Consider the following 19,988-nt stretch of genomic DNA (forward strand, 5'->3'; position numbering starts at 1 on the left):
AATGGACTTTAGAAAAACTTGTTTTCTCAATTGTAAAATTAGTTTAAAAATGCTGCTTCTCTTATCATTAGTCTAGTAAATGTTGAACTGTTTTCTGCAAATTGCATTTTACCAAATTTAAACTTCAAAACTGTATTAACTTTTATAGTTAAACATTGTATTAAATAAAGTATACTATAATAAACAACTTGGGATTGTATTTTATTTGTCTTATTAAAATTAACCAATAAAATATTTTGTTATATAATAGAAATGTAAATTCATTTGTATTTTGAGAAAAACAGGTAGTAGACAAAATGGACCTAAGTATTTACCGGGTGTGGTGGCTTTCACCGTTAAGTCCAGACTTTTGAGTCATAAGCAAGTGGATGTCTGAATTCAAAGCCAGCCAGGACTGAGTAGTGAGACCCTAAGAATTCCAGGGCTGGTAAAATGCTGCGGTGACTAGAGGTGTTGCTGCCACGCCTGGTGACTGGAGGTGAATCCCTGGGTGGGACCCATGTGATGCAAAGAGAAATGACTCCAGCAGGTTGTCCTTTGAGCACATGTACCATGATGCACATGTGCTTTGTGGAAGGAAAACCAAAAATAAAGAATTTAGCCAGCAGTGATGGTTTCCAAGTTTAGTAGTAAATTCTTATTCAAATGTTTAAGCATAATACTTAAAGCTTAGTAGCTTTTTTTAAATCTCAGCAAATTTTAAGACCAAGTTTGGGATTTATGTTACATTAGAATTCTGTTTTTTAATTACTCTAAGTTTTCTAGTACTAGAAACAATGCAATTTTTCTTGTTTTGTTATTATTTATTTTTATTTTTGGCAGGGGTTTGGGGTTTTGTTTTTGTTGCAGGCTGGCTTCAGAGTCAATAGGTAGTCACCAAATTAAAGATGAGCTATCATACTCAGCTTATATATATGATTCGAACAATTGAACTCAGGGCTTCGTACATGTTACATAGGTGTGTATTCCAACAGCGAGGCCCCTACCTTCCTGTAAGTTTTAGTATTAGTTGTATAGACAGTATTTACTTTTTTTTTTTTTTTTTTAAAGACCGTATCCTACTTTGTCATTCACCAGGCTGGCCTTGAACCCACAAGAAATCCACCTGCCTCTGCCTTTCAAGTGCTTAGCCTAAAGCTATATTTTTAAGATTTGTAAGACATAGTTTTTTCGTTTTAGTATAATTTAGATGATGTTTAGGGAAAATGTCCATAGTTGAGAGTTAATCATTGAAAATGTGTTTCTCTTGTGTAGGCAAGAACATCCTGAGTGTTGTATGGTCTGTGTTGTGTTAATGGATATATTACCTTGCATTGCAGTAACTACCATAATTATCCTTGAGTCAAAAGAAACACCTAGCAGCTATGCCCACACAGCAGTTCATAGAGCTAAGTGTCTTAAGAATGTTCTGAGGTTTTGTTAATTGGTAATTGCTCTGTAGCCCAGGTTGGCCTCTGGGGTGGGAGGGAGTGGAGGGGGGATGAGAGAGAACACACCTGAAGTCAGAGAATAGGAATAGGTTCTCCACCATGTGGATCTCAGGGTCACACTCAGGTCAGCAGGCACTTTTACCTGCCGAGCATCAGGTTTATTCACTACGATTCGTTACTGAAATAGGTTTTGTGCAAGTACTGATTATAAAATAATTTCTCAAGCCTCGGAATCAGATTGGACACCCAACTCTGCTGTATTACATTTGTGTGTGTGCGCTTTGAGTTTTATTCTAGTAAATATGGCTTTACAGAGATAGAATCTCATCAAAGGAATGCTTCACTCGACATAAACTGTCCTGAGCCAGGATTAACCTCTGATTATCTTGCAGGTGACAGATACTGTGTATGTCCTTCAAACTTTAGAAGATTCCGTCTGTCTCTTTGAGTTTGTTATGGTCTTAGGACATCTTTGCACACAATTTAGGAATCTGTCACAGTGTTCTTTTTAAATGGCTGATGCTTTGTTCCTTTAAGGAAGAGTTTAGTTTTTATTTTATTTAGTTACAAGGCCTGGTCTTTCTTCTGCTGCTCTGGCTGTCCTGGAACTTACTATGTAGAACAGACTTTGGTCTCACAGAGATTCCCTCTGCTGAGATTAATGGTTGGGCAGGGTTTGGGATAAATTAAACTTTGGGATGGACACATTTTTCAAAGTATAGATGACGATTGCCATCTCACATACACAGAACTATTGAGTGTAGGAGCCACTGCACTATGTAGTCTGGGTGGTAGGAAGTCCTGATATATATACATTATTCTTTTTGTGTTTTTCTGGTGAATGGTGTAGTTTTTTTTCCTCAGCTGATAGTAACATCAAGTTTTGCTGTAGGGTTTGGAAAGAACTCAGCAGTTAAGAGCAAGATCTGACTGCTATTCCAGAGGACCTGGGGATAGTTAGTTCCCAGCACCTGGATAGCCTCTTGTAGTCATGTGTAACTTCCAGTCCCAGAAGTTACAGCTCTCTTCTGGCATCCAAGAGCATCAGGCACTCGGTAGTATGTTGTACAGACAAAGCTGCTAGACACATAAGTTGGATTTTTTTGCTATAAATTTTTCTAATGAATGACACACACCTTTGATAATCTCCTTTGTAGGAATCAGTCTCTAATACACTGGCAAAAGTATGAAACATTCACAATGCTATTACAGAGATCTGTAATTGCAAAGGACAAATACACCTTTACTGGCTATCGAGTGAACTAGCACATATGCAGCTAATCTGCCAGGGAGAAAAGGAAAAAGCAATATGCTTGATTTTAAAAATACACGTTAGGTGCTGGAGAGAGCTCTGTCTGTAGGTGCTCTGTTGTGCAAGCAGGACCTGCATTGGATCCCCACCTGTTTAAAAGCTGGGCTTGGTGGCGTGTATCTGTAATCCAGGCACCAGGGGAAGGGGAGTGAAGGGGAGGATAAGAGCCTGTTTCCAAATAAAAAGGCTTCTGAGGAACATACAAGGTTCACCTTTGGTACAAACACAGAAACGGTCATCAATGTGGTGATGCCTGAATAGAATCCTAGTGGTTGCAGAAGCATGCGATTAGGTTTGAGACCAGCCTGAGCTACCTAAGATCTTGACTCAAGAAAACAAAACCACATGCAGTAGCAACCACCAAGGTTAAATTTCAGCACAAACTAATCAGAGACACAACCTCACAGTCACTTTAAATGTGTGTGTGTTCATTATTATAAGAATATGGATCTTTAGCGGGAATGCAAAGTGGTGCTAAGCTTTAGAAAGTAAGGCAGCTAGTGTGCTAGCCCACACGTGTAAGCCACGAGACAGATGAGTGGTAGAAGGTCAAGAGCTTGAGAACTGCTTGGGCTACATAGACATGTCTCAAGAAGAATAAGAAAAAAAAATGAAAAGACATAACTGGGGCTGTAGAGATGGCTCTCTGACTTGCTGCTATTGCAAAGGATCAAAGTTTGTACCCAGTACTCACTCACATGGTAGTTTACAACTCCAGTTTCAGGGAATCCAACATCCTTTTCTGGCCTTTGTGGACTTGCAGGCAAAACATACACATGAAAATCATTTCTTTTAGTATGTGCTATAGGATTCTACTTATATGAGTTATTTAGCCAGATTTGTTGGTGCAGACAATGGTTGTTTACAAAAGTTGAAGGAAGGAGGGAATGAGGGAACAGGATATTTAATTATAAAGTTTCAGTTGTGCAGAATGACAGAAGTCCAGAAATTGCAGAGCAATATTCTGGTATTTTGAATATGTGTGGCCCATAGGAAGTGCTACTATGGCCAACAGTGTGTGGCCTTGTTGGAGGAAGTGAATCACTGTGAAGGTGGGCTTTGAAGTCCTATATGCTCAAGCTCTGCCCAGTGGGGAAGAGCTCTCCTAGCTGCCTGAGGAAGATAGTCCTGGCTGTCTTTCAATCAAGATGTAGAACTCTTGGCTCCTCCAGCACCAAGACTGTCTGCGCGCTGCCATGCTCCTTGCCATGATAAATGACTAACCCTCTGAACCTGTAAGTGAGCCTCAATTAAATGTTTCCTTTTATAAAAGTTGTCTTGGCCATTGTGTCTCTTCACAGCAATACAACCGTAACTAAGACAAATGTAAATATACTTAGCACTATTAAGTCATACTTAGTGTATGCTCTCGCTCATGCAGCGCATGTTCTATTGTCTTTTTTTAAACCACAATTTTAAAAACTAAGGCACAATTCATAAAAAACTCAATGAACTTGTGTATCAAATACACATAACTACATATATAGAATTATTTTAAGTAATTTCATGTCTAAGAGATACATACAACACAATAAACCACAGAGACATTGAAACTATATGGTAAGCATGTAGTAACAATGATGTTTTGAATGACTGTAACAACTAAATGACAAGTTGAATAAGCACATGGAATTCTGTTGAGGAAAGTACTAGCTTTGATTCAGTCATAAGAACAACAAAATACTGACAATATGGCACACAACACAGAAATACACTCTGTGAAGTAAGTCAGACACTCAAGTCCACAGCATGGCTGCATTCTTAGAGAATAACTAAGATAGACTGAGCAAAGCAAAGGCTGTGTGGAGGGAAATGCACTGCTCAACAGGCTCAAAGTCACGGCCATACAATCCTGTGGATGCACTTACCCACTGAAAACATTTTACATGAAATTGACATGTGTGACTGAGTATTTAGCCCAATCAAGTGAGGACCTGACTTTGACCCTCAGAGCCACATTAAAGAAAAATATCCAGTGTGGTGGTACAGGCTTATGATCCCATGCTGAGGCGGTAGACATAGGCAGACTCACTAGCCAGCCTGCTTGTTGAGTTCCAGGCCATTAAGAGGTCAAGTTTTCTAAAAAAAGGTGGATACCGTGTAAAACAAGGCTGTTCTCTGGAATCTACACACACGTACATGTGCCTGGGCTTTTATGCGTACTTAGTGTAAATACTGCAAAGAATCAAACCAGGCGACTCATTTTATAGAGATGAGTAGTAGCTTTATTATTCAAAAATCCATTATATCTGTAGCTCATTACAAAAAAATATTTAATCAAAATATGAACTTTTTTACCAAGTAAAACCTAGCCTTCTTTTCGACTTCTGAAAATCATTATACTCTGATCCTCGACTGTTATAGAAAGGGAGCTGGATGCCAGTGGCGTCATTTGCCTGGTAGCTCGGTCTTATCCCACCTCGGCCTACAAAGGGTGGTCCACGTCCACCTCCCACTCCTTCCTGCACAGCTTTTACCATAGGGTAGGTGTATTTCTTTGTCGATTCAGACTCAGAGTTAATTACTTCTCTGGCATACTTCTCAAATTCTTTCTCCTTCTCAACTGCAAGGGCTTCAGTAAGTCTCCAATAGTCCAAGTCTTCTTCCTTCAGTTGTTTTGCATTAAATTTATTTATGGCCTATTGAGAAGAAAAACAAATTTTAATATTGGTCAAAAACATGTTTTCCAAATACCAAATAATTTTAAGATATGGTTGAAATTTTATAAACAGTATTTTACAAATATGCTATAACTCATTAATTTTTATGCTTCTAAGAATATACTCTATAGATTAAATATTTAAACATATAGCTTTCAGTTAAACAGAATAACAAAATCAAAAGCATAAATTTGGGTAAAAATAGGGCAGCTATAAAGATGACTTTCAATTGTTTATATGTGTGATATTCGGTAAGCTAAAGGACATATAAATAATTATTGTTCCTGTTCATCGACATAAAACTAAGGCAACAGGGAATACCTAAGTTATATGCAACTAGTTACGTCCTGTATCCCAGGAATGTGAAGCTAGAACAATGAATGACATTAATCTATGAAAATGTATTCAGAACTGAAAGTATTAGGCAGTCTCCCAAATACTGTAGACTTTGTCTCATAATGTTACATTAATTTATATTGGAAGAAATGCTTTAACAACTTTTCCATGAAATTTTGATTAACAGATTTCAATTTTATATTGTAACATTTTAAGAAGTGCTGAATTTATAAGTATTTTCCTGTATATGGATATATTTACTATCTTGAAAGTATTTTAACAATCTAAAATTTTAACATAAGATCTGATCATTTCTACTAATTGAAATTTATGAGGGAAAGGCACAAGTATATCAATTTGAAATATCAAACTTTTTATTACTGAGTTCTAAAAATAAGGCTTATGTCTGTTTGCTGAATTGGTGATAAAATACCCAGTTTTTTTTTTTTTAAATAGTACATTGGAGGGGCTGAAGATGTGGCTCAGCATTTAAGTGCACTGGCTGCTCTTCCAGAGACCATGATTCAGTTACAAGCACCCACATGGTAGCTCACAACTGTCTGTAACTCTAGTTATAGGGGCTTTAACTCCCTCTTCTGGCCTCCATAGGCACAAGTATGCATGTGTATGTGTGTAAGTGTATGCTTGTGTGTGCATGTTCAGGCCCTCACACACATTAGCAACAACTAAATCCAGCACAACACACACACACACATTTTAAAAAATGTATCATGATCACACAGGTTTAATCAGAGGAATACACTGTTTCCATGTTTAAACTGGAAGGTGCTGGGAGGTGATTCAATGGGTAAAATACTTTCCCCACAAGTCTAATGATTTTGGATCCCTAGAACCTACAGAAAAGCAGGGCAGACATGGAGGCTACCTGCAATCTCTGCATTCAGGAAGCAGAGGTAAGATCCCTGGGGCCAATTGTCTAGCTAAGCTAGCTGGAATCTGTGAACAGCAGGTTCATATAGAGAACCTACATCCAAAACATGGGAGAACAACTGAGAAAGATAGCCAACATAAACTCTGGACCTGAACACACACAGTTTTTTTTCCAAATAATTTGGGCCTACAGGCCTAACTACTTAAAAGAGGACTGTTTGAACCCAGGAATCAAGATCAAGTTGGGCAACATAGTGATAATAATAATAATAATAAATTAATAATACCCACTGCGTATATTAGTAGAATCAAAGAAAAAGAAGGTAAGATTACCTCAATATGTGCAGAAATACATAACAAGATCCAACAATCATATAGAAATTTTCAACAAATTAGGAATACAGAGAGTAAGCTGATAAGTTACAGCTACCAAAATAAACTATGGGAAGTATCATGTCTGTTTTAGTTGCTTTTCTATTACTGTAAAAGTGACATCATGACTAAGGAGACTTAGAGAATAAGGAGTTTACTAGGGACTCCTCCCACCATGTCTGAGAGCATGGCATCAGCAAACAGAAATGGCACTGGGAGCTTGAATCTACACAAGCCAACAGAACAGAGGTAACGGTGTGGCTTACTGAAACCTCAAAGAGCATGAGACCAGAGAGATGGCTCAGGAGTTAAAAGCACACATTGTTCTGCAGAAGTTTGTTCTGAGTTTGATTCCCAGCACCCAATCATGTAGATCCCACTTTCCTGTGACTCCAGTTCCAGGGCAGATATAGGTGTTCACACAAATACGCAATAATAGACGCACACCTCCAACAAGGCCAGACCTACTCATCCTTGAGCAGCACCACCAATTGGGGACCAAGTACTAAATTTACAGAGCCTGAGGAGCCATTCTCATTCAAACCATCACAACGTGTTACTGGGAAAAGGAACTATTTTCTGCTTAAGATTGGGATCAGGAGAATAATGTCTTCTTGTACTTCTAACAAATAATGTGCTGTCTCTACTCAATGGGATAAAACTGCCACTCAATATTGCAAACAAGTGGTATAAACATGGACTGTAAACCAGTTTCTATGACAGGAACATTTAAAAAGTATGGTCAGGCATAGCACCTAACGCTGTAAATACCAGAATTTGGGGGGGGGGGGGGGAGCAGAAAGTTCACTAGTTTGAGGCTGACCTTAGTTACATAGTGAGAGCCTGTCTCAAACAAAATTAATAACAAAATACATAGATGTAGGTTGATGTCTATATGCCAGTGAGGGCTGGCACTAGTTAGGTCAAGAAGATACATGATTAGACAGTAGAGAGTTGGTCGGGGACAGAGGTTTTTGTAAGGCGGGAGAGAGGAAGGAGAGAGAATCAAGATGGAGGCGAAGATGAGCCCATCTCCGTCCACTTGGCTCTGAGTAGCCTTAGGTAGATATGATTACTTCTGAGGGTTTCTAGGGGTCAATTTGATTTATCTAGGTGGGCAGTTTACATCTTTGTCAAATGGTTATAAGCCTATTCTGTGAATATATTGTGGATTGAGAAGTTAACACATAAGTCTGATTGATAAATCATTGATTATTGAGTCATGATTTTACTGGGCTGTGGGGAATGTGAGCTAAGTTCTCGGCTGGTGGAGAAGCAGCAGGGACAAATGGTTTGCAGGAACAAGTAGCCAAAGTTCCAGACTAAAGGAGAGACAACTGGGAGAGGGAGGCTTGCAGACCAGGTGGCAGAGTAGCAGTGGGGTCCCCACATGCCATGTGGCCCTAATGGTGCTGACACTAGCTCGGGATGAAAGGTTACATTTTAAAATATTTACTGCAACACTTAGATACCCCAAACTACAAACATTAAGGTGAAAATCAAAGAACTAAATATGTAATACTTATAAATCTGAATACCTGATATTATTATGTCATTCGCCTAAATATTTTTCTCAATTCTCCCCAATTATATTTAAATGATTAGTGAAATCTTACAAGATTCAACAGATGTGGCAGTGTGCACACATTATGTATGTAGACATGTTTGTGTGTGTGTGTGTGCGCAGGTACACATACACATGTGGTTTCTGTAGATGGGGACCAGAGAACAGCCTAGGGTGTCATTCCTATATGTTGAGGTATCTCATTGCCCTGAAACTCAGCAAATAGGAGATCCCCAATGATCTGCCTATATACAACTCACACGAGGCTCTGCATTCAGTCTACGGTCCTGTAAGAAAAAAAGCTGCAACATATAAAATACCTCTGTGTTTGATCTCCAACACCACACACAGAAAAACATTAACAGGATAAATTTTATGTTAGGCACATTTTAACACAATTTTTAAAAGCTTAAAATGTTTAACAGTAGACAGTGGAGAGATGGCTGTCAGTGAATTGCTCAAGCATGTGGACCTGGATTCCAATCCCCAGAATGCAAGCAAAAAACTAAGTGGGGTGCTATGTGTCTGTAATCACACTGTAGGAAGGTGGAGGCAGGAGAGCTCACTGGCCACTCAGTCTACCACACCAGGAAGTTCTGGGTTCCGTATGAGAGATGACCCAGCGGGGAAGAAACCAGAGCACCTGAGCTTGATTCCTAGCACCTCACTGAGCAGCTCCAACCAAAATCTAAGGTATTAGACACCCTGTTCTGACCTCTGTAGGCACCCTCATCCATGTGGTTTACACACACACACATACACACACACAAACACAAACACCACACACACACACACACACACACACACCACACACACACCACACACATACACACACACACCACACACACACCACACACACACACACACATAGTACGGTGGAGAACAATCAATGAAGATGCCCGAGATTGTCCTCTGGTTGCCACATACATGTGCACATACTCTCACGGGCGTGTGTGCACACACCACACACCCCTCAGCAATGAGGGAAAAAATGCGGCTCAGGAGATACAGGCCACGCAGTAAGGTGCTTTCTGTAGAAACATAAAAAGTGAGTTGGATCCCCATATAAAACCTGGGCAAGATGGCATGCTCTTCTAATCCTAGCTATGGAACGGTAAAACCAGTCAGAGACTCGGGACTTGTTAGCTAATTGGTAAAGACGTGTCTCATTGAGAGACCCTGTCTCGAACAATGTAAAGGGCAAAACACAAGGCTTGCTTCTGATCTTCACACACACACACACACACACACACACACATACACACACCTTCATATTCACTAAGAAAATAGATCAAGGGTGCTGGAGATATTGTTCAATGGTTAAGGGCGCTCTGCTCTTCCAGAGGCCAAGGTTCAGTTCCCAGCACCCGCAAGGCAGCTCACACCTGTCTGTAACTCCAGTTTCAGGGGATCATACAACCTCATGTATGCAGGCAAAACACCAATGCACATAAAATAAAAATAAATAAATGAGAAAAAAGAACAAGTCAAAATAATTGTCAACTTCTTTGCAAAAGAAGTCAATTAATGTCCAACAAGGAAATGTAAAGTAGTTCACTGGAGACAGGTGAAGCCACGGTTAACATTCTAAGATGCCAATACCAAGGTATGGGAAGAATGGAGAACGGCTTGTGCTCACTCATGTTGCTGACAGAAATGGAAGAGGAGTACGTATTTGGAAAAGATTCTGCACAGAGGTGACTGGACACCAGATTCTCTACGCATCATTTAAATCTCTGAGATTCCTTTGTCTTACAATTGAATCCCACAAGATCCCAATCAACATGGTTGTTGGGATATTGTTGTAAAGTTGGGGAAAATAATGTTTGGAAACCTAGCTAGAGGTAGACTGCATTAGGATGTGCCATAAAAAGGTAAAGTGGAAGGAAGATGACACAAAGGGCGTGCATCAGACCCTACGGATGCCACGGGTCAAGGATGCTCACCAGAGCCCATGCCATGTGTCCTTAGTAGTTACTAAGCATAACAGGCTCTAAAGAAAGATAAAAAGTTATGAAAGAAAAAAAAAAACCAAGAATGAGAACTGTGGGGAGTGTCTGCAGTCCTGAATGAATGCATACTGCAGCCATGGGCCTGCGCAGACATGTCAAGACAATGCCTCATGGAGTGGCAAAGCCTTCCCCAAGTCCAAGTGTGGATGTTGCAGAAAATGTCCATGGCAGCTTCTTCCTCCTAGATGCTTACAGGCTGAGACTGCTACTGAGATGAACTCAGACCCCTTATTCGGATATGTGTAATACCACTCCGCTTTGAGCTGTATATGATAAACCTGCCTCCTCACTTCAGATAAAGGAAAGAAACAGGCGTGTCTTCATCAGGATACATGGCCCACCAGATCCCTGCTATTCTGCATGGATGTCTCATGTTTCTTCTTTCCTGATGCCCCAGTTAGGTCAACCCCTAAGCCATCCCAGTAGAGAATCACAGGGCAGAGACCCTAATGCTAATTTCACACTTTTTCTATGTTTTCATTGTAACACCATAATGATCATTTATTTACTCCAGTCTGATGAAGAAAACCACTTAAGGGAAAGAAAACCAAAATGAAGTCTCCATTACATATTTACTTTTTAAAATCCTAAAAAAAGCGAGAATACTTACCATTTGCTGAATGTGAGCATCTTGAATTTCCAGTTTCTCTTTGGTAGCTTTGAGTTTTTTCTCCTTTTCAAGCTCCTTGAAGATAGTATCTGCCTTCAAGACAGCCTGCAATTGTTCCTTGGTATCTATTTTCCTCTGTCTTTCTTCTTCCTCTTTACTTTTCATCTAGATGTTTAATGCCAAAGGAAGAAAAACTAAAATAAGTTTTAGCAACCAGTTTTTGTTAAAAAGGAGTCAGAATGCTTTGAGCACAGAGCCAGGAGCAATGTGAAGGCAGAAAACTATGCATGTGGCTGGGTTAGTTTGTTTTATTCTCTTGAATAGCAAAGACATACTTAGTGAAAGTGTAAGGACGGTAGTGTAGACCGATGTCTTTGGTTAAGAACAACACACACAGTTGTGGGTGGTACTGCAAGCCTGTGATCCCAGCAGGAGACAAGGAAACCGAGGGAAGAGATCGTGAGTTCAACACCTGGAGCCTGGGCTCCACAGTGACACCATGGAAGGAGGTCAGGGAGCACGGGAGCAGGAAGAAGAAAGCCTAGGACCAGAAAAGCCAGGCCCAAAGGTACAGAACTACTTATGTTAACACGTAATTGCTAGGATGTTTATGAGCCATGCAATTTGGATGTTCAGACAGACATGTCAGGAATAAAGAAGAGGATCCATTGTCTAAGATTAAGAAATACGGAAAGGTAATCAGGTAACTTGTGTGGCTTTTCTTAAGACATTTAAAGAAACATAAAAAACAATCCTGTCACTTAAGATAGTTCTGAAGAAGAACTTGTTGCTTTGCATCCATAAATAGCTTGGCAGAGGGGAGGTGTGATGATTTGTATATGCTTAGCCCAAGGAGTGGCACTATTAGCAGGAATGGCCTTGTTGGAGGTGTGTCACTGTGGGCATGGGCTTTAAGACCCTCCTCCTAGTTTCCTGGAAGCCAGTCTTCTCCTAACTCCCTTTAGAACAAGAGGTAGAACTCTCAGCTCCTCTATCCCCATGTCTGCCTGGATGCCGCCATGCTCCCACCTTGATGATAATGGACTGAACCTCCGAACCTATAAGCCAGCCCCAATTAAATGTTGTCCTTTATCAAGAGCTGCCTTGGTCATGGTGTCTATTCACAGCAGTAAAACCATGACTAAGACAAGAGAGGATGGGTGTGCTGGAGAAATGACTCAGCAATTAAGAGCTGTAGCTGCTCTTCCAGAGGTTCCAGGTTTGCTTCCCACCACCCACACAGCAGCTCATAGCCATCTGTAACTCCAGTTCTAGACAACAGACTTTCGTGGGTATCAGGCGCACACGTGATGCACATATACACATGAAGGCAAAGCATATAAACTAATAAAATGAATAAATATCGACAAATACCTTGGAAAAATACTTTGTGTATAACTAACTGATGGTTTACCATCTTTGGTATAAAAGTAAACATTGGTTTTTGGCAACCATTGAGTACTGGGCAACGAGGCCCCTAGCTTCTGCAGACCAGAACACACCCTGTAACCAATGGTCTCAGAGGTCAGCACAGGACCCAAGCTTCAACTCCACCCTGAGGGACTAGGTCCTTGGTTTTGTGGTCTCTTTATGGTCTCTGAGGCCATTATGGTTACAGAATTCTGATTTCTGAGGTTCCAGCAGTCACTGCAGGACCTGAAGTCTCTGTTACCATGGTCCCACAGGTTATTTGGTCCTGTAACTATAACTACATCCCAATATAGTAGACAAGTTCACTGGGTTTAAACTTTGGTATCCTGCCTCCAGCAGGTGCATAAAATCCAAGGTATGATCAAGATTAGACTTCGACTGGTCACCTTGGTGCTGAGTATGCAACCCTACCCTTGTTCATGTGGTCACATAGCCAAGACAGGCTCACTTTCGCAACTCACTCAATATTCAACACTAGCTTTCACCAGTTCCACTAGCTGAACTTTTAGATCTGAGTTACAAAAAACCCCAGAATATCCTAATGGGCTCAGAATAGAAGGAAGTTAAAAACAAAACAAAACACTTCAACAGATGTATGAAACATGGTAAAACAATACACACACAAAGTTGACACAGGTAAAATGCATGCCCCATCACCCACCCACTAACCAACTAATTAACCAACTAACTGCCTTGTAGCATGTAGTTTCCACCACCTCGCTTTAAGCTCCAAGTGAACCACACTATCAGCCCCACCCAGGTTCCCTCAGATCCTTGGATGAAACACACACAAAAACTTAATTTTCAGCATGCCTTATGGCTCAGTTGCCGGGCGCTTCTACTCTCTAATGGCTAGTATGCCCTTCCCAATACTCTTAGCTTAGCACCCCAAATCTGCCCTCAACTTCAGTTGCTAGTTACACTTCTCCTTGTTCAGTAACCCAAAACTGCACTCAGCTTTAGTTTCATTTGTAATCTCCCATCTTGGGAAACGGCCTATGGCCACTCTCCTGAGATCTCATATGGCTGGTCACCTTTTCACCCTCTAAAGCAAGGTGAAAATCCTGCTTCTCTCCCCTGAGTCTGCTAGCTTGCCTACAGAGATCTGGAAGTCTCACCTATTTCTCACAGCTCATTGGCAACTAGCATCTTTATTGATGTATCAAGATCCAATTGGGGAACAGGACCTTAGCATCAGAACCACATCCTACAACTGCTTACAAGAGAGCCAAAATTAATGAGAGCTGAAGTGTCTGAGGAATAATTTAGTGTCACATTCAAAAGAATTAATGACCCTATAGAAGAGTCAAAAAGATGTATATGAATTATAGCAATAGATCCAAGACCTTGATTAGACAGTCTTCAAAGTCAACATAACAATAAGTTAGTGGCAAAAGTTCAAAACGTAGAAGAAAAATTTGTCAAGGAGATTGAAACATTAAAAGAAACAATCAAACAGAAGTACTTAAGACAAAAGATGCTCAAGTTAAAAAAAAAACACAACAGACACTATTACTAACAGACAAGTACATATACATTCAAAGAAACTAATTTCAGGGTTGGAGGACAAAGTCACATGAGACAATAATCCAACAAAAATATACTCAGAAAAAAATAATTTATATACTTGAGAACTCCTGGTGTAAAAGAAGTAAGAGAATTAAAAATGGAATAGACAGACTATTTAATAAAATCATAAAGAGGAACACTCCTCCACTGTTGGTGGGGTTGTAAACTGGTACAACCACTCTGGAAATCAGTCTGGCGGTTCCTCAGAAAATTGGACATAGTCCTACCTGAAGACCCAGTTATTCCACTTCTGGGCATATACCCCAGAGATGCTCCAACATACAATAAGGACACATGCACCACAATGTTCATAGCAGCCCTATTTATAATAGCCAGAAGCTGGAAAGAACCCAGATGTCCTTCAGTAGATAAATGGATACAAAAATTGTGCTATATTTACACAATGGAGTACTACTCAGATACTAGAAACAATGACTTTATAAAATTCCTAGGAAGATGGATGTATCTAGAGAATATCATCCTGAGTGAGGTAACCCGGTCACAAAAGAACAGACATAATATGCAGTCACTGATAATTGAATACTAGCCCCAGAAAGCTCTGAACACCCAAGAAACAACTCACAGGCCATATGAAGCTCAAAAAAAGAAAGACCAAAAAAAATGGAAGCCTCAGTCCTTCTTAGAAACAAAAAGCAACAACAAGTGTATTGCACCCACTCAGAGTCAGGTAAACCTACACCTTAAATCATTAATAACTCAAGAGCTAAGAAGATAACCTTGTGGCAATTTTTGGTATTTAAAAATCATTATGTTCAATCTATACACACCAAGAAAACTTTGACTATTTTCATGTTATGTTTTGTTTTCATGTACTTTATGCTTATGGTAAGTAGCAAGATTTCAGCGCATACTATCAAACCTTTTTAAAAAAATCAAGTACTGACAAAAATATATTCATATAGTTTTATTCCAAAATGCTTTTAAAAATCTGTACATGTATCTCTCTTTTTTAAAAATAATGTTGTAAGGAAAAAAATCATAACAGAAAACTTTCCAAACTTACAGAAAGAAGTAAGCATCCACTTTCCAATCTGCTGACTTGGGCCCTACTTTATTGACAAGACCTGACAACCAACACTTCTCAGAGTGCCCCCACCTATTCTTCCCAGGCCGTCTCAGCAGGCAGGAAGCAACAATGTAAACACTCTCAGACCTGCCTGCAGTTCCTTTTAGCTGTGGATATCATGGTGGGGCTTTAACCATCTCCATAGAGGTGCAGTGCAGTCCACTGTGTATCACTCGCCTTGTCAGTAGGATGACAGACGCTACTTTTCCAGATGTCTGTAACAGTTTCAGGCTCTGCTGGATGTAGCAAATCATGTTTCCTGGCTAAAATGTGTTTTACAAAGGGGTTTCCAGCCTATGCATTAGTTAAGACTATAAGATACTTTCATAGATGGTTACAGTGGGTGATGGGATTAAGAAGAGGCTCTGAGAACGAGGACCTGTGGACAGAAGGTGAAGGACCTGTGGCCTGCCTTGGTGCTGAGGACCAAGCAACTAACTCAAAAATCTTGGCCAATATTCCTGTACTTTGCTGTTATCCTGGGCGGTCCTTATCTGAAAACTTCCATCTACAGACAAAGATGATGTAACATACCACACCAACTGGACAACTGGTGAGGGTGACCATGTAGTTGCTAGAGCAGGATATACTTTTGCCATTGCATCTGATGAAGAAGTTTCTTTCCGGGCTGGTGATATGCTAAATTTAACCCTCAAAGAACAACAACCCAAAGTGCGTGGTTGGCTTCTGGCCAGCCTTAACATACAAACAACAGGACTTATACCTGCAAATTTTGTCAAAATTCTTGGTAAAGAAGAGGCAGAAAAACAATAGAATGGAGTACATTGCCCAAGCACCAAAGTCTTTAAACCAACCCAACTTTAATTAAAAAAGTCACTACCACCAATTCTTTGGACGAGCAGAAGCTGCCTTTGAATCTGTTTCTGCTTAAACTAATAAGGTTTCTGGTGCACCTGATCCTACAAGGGAAAATGGAGACAAGCAAGATCTTTGATATGTTTCATGTTTGCGGGCAGGTGAACAGTTTTTTAGAGTATTTTTAAAAATCATTTCTTACAGAGAAATTAACTTGCAGTTGAATGAAAGCATTTGCTCCTGGCTGTCCCAGGTGGGTGGGCGTTCTGCTGCTAGAGGCTATATAGTCACATGCTAACTGCTGGTGTGATCAGCGACACCCGACTGTCACTTGGACCATGAGGAAATTTGTTTCACCTAGATTTTAAGATTATGGAGATAGTTTAAGCTCCATCTTACCTCAATCAGGCTTATGGGAACCCCTGACTTCATAAAACAAGCATTAGAACATTAAAAAGTACATAGGCATTGGCATAATAGTAGGGAATTCATTACTTCACTCTCAAACTTAGGAGGTTCTTCCAAACTTCCAAGCTAAGAAGCTTCAGAACTAAAATATACCATGGCTGAACTGGATTAATATAATATATTATATATAATATAATATATATAATATAATATATATATATATTATTCCACCCAACAGAAAGGAGTACACACTTTTCTCAGAACATGGGACTTTCTTCAAAATCAAAACAGACAAGCCAAGTTCCAACAAATGAAAAAAAAAAGAAAAGACAATTCCTTCTATCTTATCAGATCATAAGATGTTAAAACTAGAAATATACATAAACTATAGAAACCACAAAAATACTTGGAAACTAAACAACCCAGTTTTGAATGAACAGTAGGCCATCCAGGAAATCTGAGAGTAAATTAAAAAATTCCTAGAGATAAGTGATAATGAACCCTATCAGAACCTTTTGGAGGCAGCAAAGAGAGTCATAAAAAGAAAGTTTATAGCAACAAGTGCTCTGAGAGCTATCAAATAAACACCCTAATGATGCACCTCAAGTTCTTAAAAAACAAGTGTCCAGTCCCAAATGCAGTAGATGGCAAAAATTAATAACGATTAGCAAATAAATTAATGAAATACAGATTTAAAGACTAAATAATACACAAAGTCAATCAATTGGTTCCTTGAAAACATTATGCAAACTAACAGACCTTAGAAGAGATAGATCAAATTAATAAAACTAGAGATAAAAGGGTGTCATTACAACTGATTTTAATAAAATACAGATCATTAGAATTAATGTGAAAACATATACTTTGGAAAACTGGATAAGCCAGAAGAAATTCTAAATGCATATCATATACCAAAATACAACCGTGAAGATGTACCTTAAATAGACCAATTACTAGCAACAAGATTAAAGATGTTTCTAAAAGCCTTTCCTCAAAGAAAAGTTTCAACCAGATGCATTCACTGCTAAATTCTATCAACCTTTCACTAATGACCTCAGATAAATTCATTTTACTTCATAAAATAGAAAGTGAAGGAACACTGTGAAATTCATTCTGTGAAGCCTATATTATCCAAATACTAAAACAAAGTAATAATACTATAACATAAAAAGGAGAGAGGAAAAAAAGCAAGCAAGGAAGAAAAGAACAAAACTAAAAACCAATTTCTTTAATGAGCAGAGATGTAAATATTCTCAGTACAATATAAACCAAACCCAGCAACACATTAAGATTATACATTATGACTAAATGGGCTTCATCCTAGAAAAGTGAGTTTGGTTTAACATATATAAATCAATAAATGTAATATACCATGAAAATAAATTTAAGGATAGAAACTATATGGTATTCAACTGATGCTGAAAGGCATTTAACAAATTCCAGCATGTCTTCCTGGTAAAAATTTGGAGACTTTGGGAATAGAAGGAACACATCTCAATATACTAAAAGGTATACAAAACAAACCTATGGCCAAGGTATTAAGTGGAGACAAGGCCGCCCATTCTCCCTCTCTTGTCTGATAGGGTGCTTGGGATCTTAGCTGCAGCAACTAGACAAGACAAAAGGTACAAAAGAAATAAAAGTAGGAAAAGACGATGTCAAAATACTCCTATTAGTAGATGACATGATTATTTTAAAGATCCTGTTGAGTTTACTAGCAAATGTTTGGACCTAGTAAACACAGTTAAAGTTACAGGATAAAAAAAAAAATCAGTACAAAGAAAATAATATCCTACATTTATACTATACATCTCTCAGAAAAAGAAACTGGTGAAAATGTACCATTTGAGATAACTCCAAAAACAAGTATTTAGGAATATATCCAGCTAAAGAAGTGACAGATATCTACAACAAAAGCTTCGTGACATTGACGGAAGGAAATCACAAAAGATACTAGACAACAGAAAGAGTCTATGCTCTTGGGTTGGTAGAATTAATACTGTGAAAATGACTATACTGTAAAAATAAACTAACAGATTTAATTTAATATCTATCAAAATTCCAATGACATATTTCATAACTTTAAAAAACCAAAACAAGTATTTCTTTCATATGGCTACAAATGAGCAAGAACTGATAAGGCAATCCTAAGGAAGAAGAACACTGGAGAGATTACAATACCCAGCCTCTAATTATACTCAGAGTTATAGTGGCAGAGCCTGGTGCCGGCATTAAAGTGGACAGGTAGATCAGTGGACAGAGGGCCTAGGGATAAATGACAAAGCTGTGCCCACAAAGAAGGCAAAAACATACGTCTTTTTTTTTTTTTTTTTGGAAAACACAGTCTATTCAACAAATGGTGCCAGCAAAAGCATGTGTCTTACCTACTGAAAGGGAAATTGCACTCTTTCACCCTGTACAAAAATCTATAGAAAATGGAGCAAAGACCTTAGCTGAAAGGCTAAGATACTAAACGTCTAGCAGGAAACCTAGGGAATACTCTCCAATATACTGGGGAAGGCAAGAGAGTTTTGAGTAGAACACCAACAGCACAGGAGCTGCCCCTGAATCAATAGGTGGGACTCCCTGAAAGTTACAGGAATTGTAGAGCAAAGGAAACAATCAGCAGAATCCACAGACAGGCCCCAAATGGGAGAACATGCTCAGATGCACACTTCAGACAGAGGGGCCATGCATGGAATTTACAAATCCCAGATTAAACAAGGAAACAAGGTTGTGGAGGACAGCATGCAAACACACGCAACAGTAGAGCCCAGTGTGATGGTCCTCACCTCTTCTAATGGCCTTTCCAACTGTATAGAAATTCGTCCAGGTAAACAGACTTTGGGTCTAGTTCCTTTCAGTGGAGGACTGACTGACTGACTGACTGCCTGCCTGACTGACTGACTGACTGACTGACTGACTGGCTGGCTGGCTGATTGACTGCTTTTGTTTTTGATACAGGGTTTCTCTGTGTAGCCCTGGATGTCCTAGAACTCACTCTGTAGACCAGGCTGGCCTTGAACACAGAGGTCAGTCTGCCTCTGCCTCCTAGGATTAAAGGTGTGCATCACCTAGCTGCTGTTAGATGATTATTTTTTTGGCAAGGATTTTTTTTAGTCATAAAGTTTATAAAGAAGTTTAAAAGTAAGTATTTGTTTCAAAAATATAAGGCAATTTACATACTATTTTTCAAATCTCTGTTAGTTTGTTGAGAGAGGAAAAGAGGAAGTAGCCATGGCAGGAAAGTCTCAAATCTATTCACTGTAACTGAACTGTTTACCACAGCGGCTCTATAATCTTCGATTGCTTTCAAGTCCGCTTGAATTTTTTCTTGTTTTTCTTTTTCCCTTTTCTCCTGTTCAGTGTCAGCTTCAGCAATATCTCTAGCAATAATCAAGTCTTCAGTATCAAGTTTCTCCTTCATTAGTTCACTTAGGAAGTTATTTATCCTTTCTCTCCGCTCTTCCATTAGCCTGTAACAGAACAA

At 39.2% G+C, this 19,988-nt stretch overlaps 1 protein-coding gene and 1 pseudogene across 2 annotated transcripts in view; one reads left to right on the forward strand and one right to left on the reverse strand.

The window, feature by feature from the left end:
* Nucleotides 1–5,036: 5,036 nt before the first annotated feature.
* The window catches only part of CFAP210 (cilia and flagella associated protein 210), a gene marked incomplete at both ends in the record, with an annotated part of 33,082 nt that continues 18,130 nt past the window's right edge, over nucleotides 5,037–19,988 (reverse strand). The window contains 3 exons of the mRNA XM_080928186.1: nucleotides 5,037–5,381; nucleotides 11,188–11,352; nucleotides 19,782–19,974. Of these exons, the coding sequence (XP_080784312.1) occupies nucleotides 5,037–5,381; nucleotides 11,188–11,352; nucleotides 19,782–19,974 (703 nt within the window). The remainder of the gene's footprint in view (nucleotides 5,382–11,187; nucleotides 11,353–19,781; nucleotides 19,975–19,988) is intronic.
* LOC308428762 (peroxisomal membrane protein PEX13-like) lies at nucleotides 11,556–16,229 on the forward strand (annotated as a pseudogene). Its single transcript has 2 exons — nucleotides 11,556–11,646; nucleotides 15,225–16,229. The product of its transcript is annotated as a peroxisomal membrane protein PEX13-like (transcript).

Source organism: Micromys minutus (genome assembly GCF_963924665.1).
Source record: "Micromys minutus genome assembly, chromosome: 13".
NCBI classification, from domain to species: Eukaryota; Metazoa; Chordata; class Mammalia; order Rodentia; family Muridae; genus Micromys; species Micromys minutus.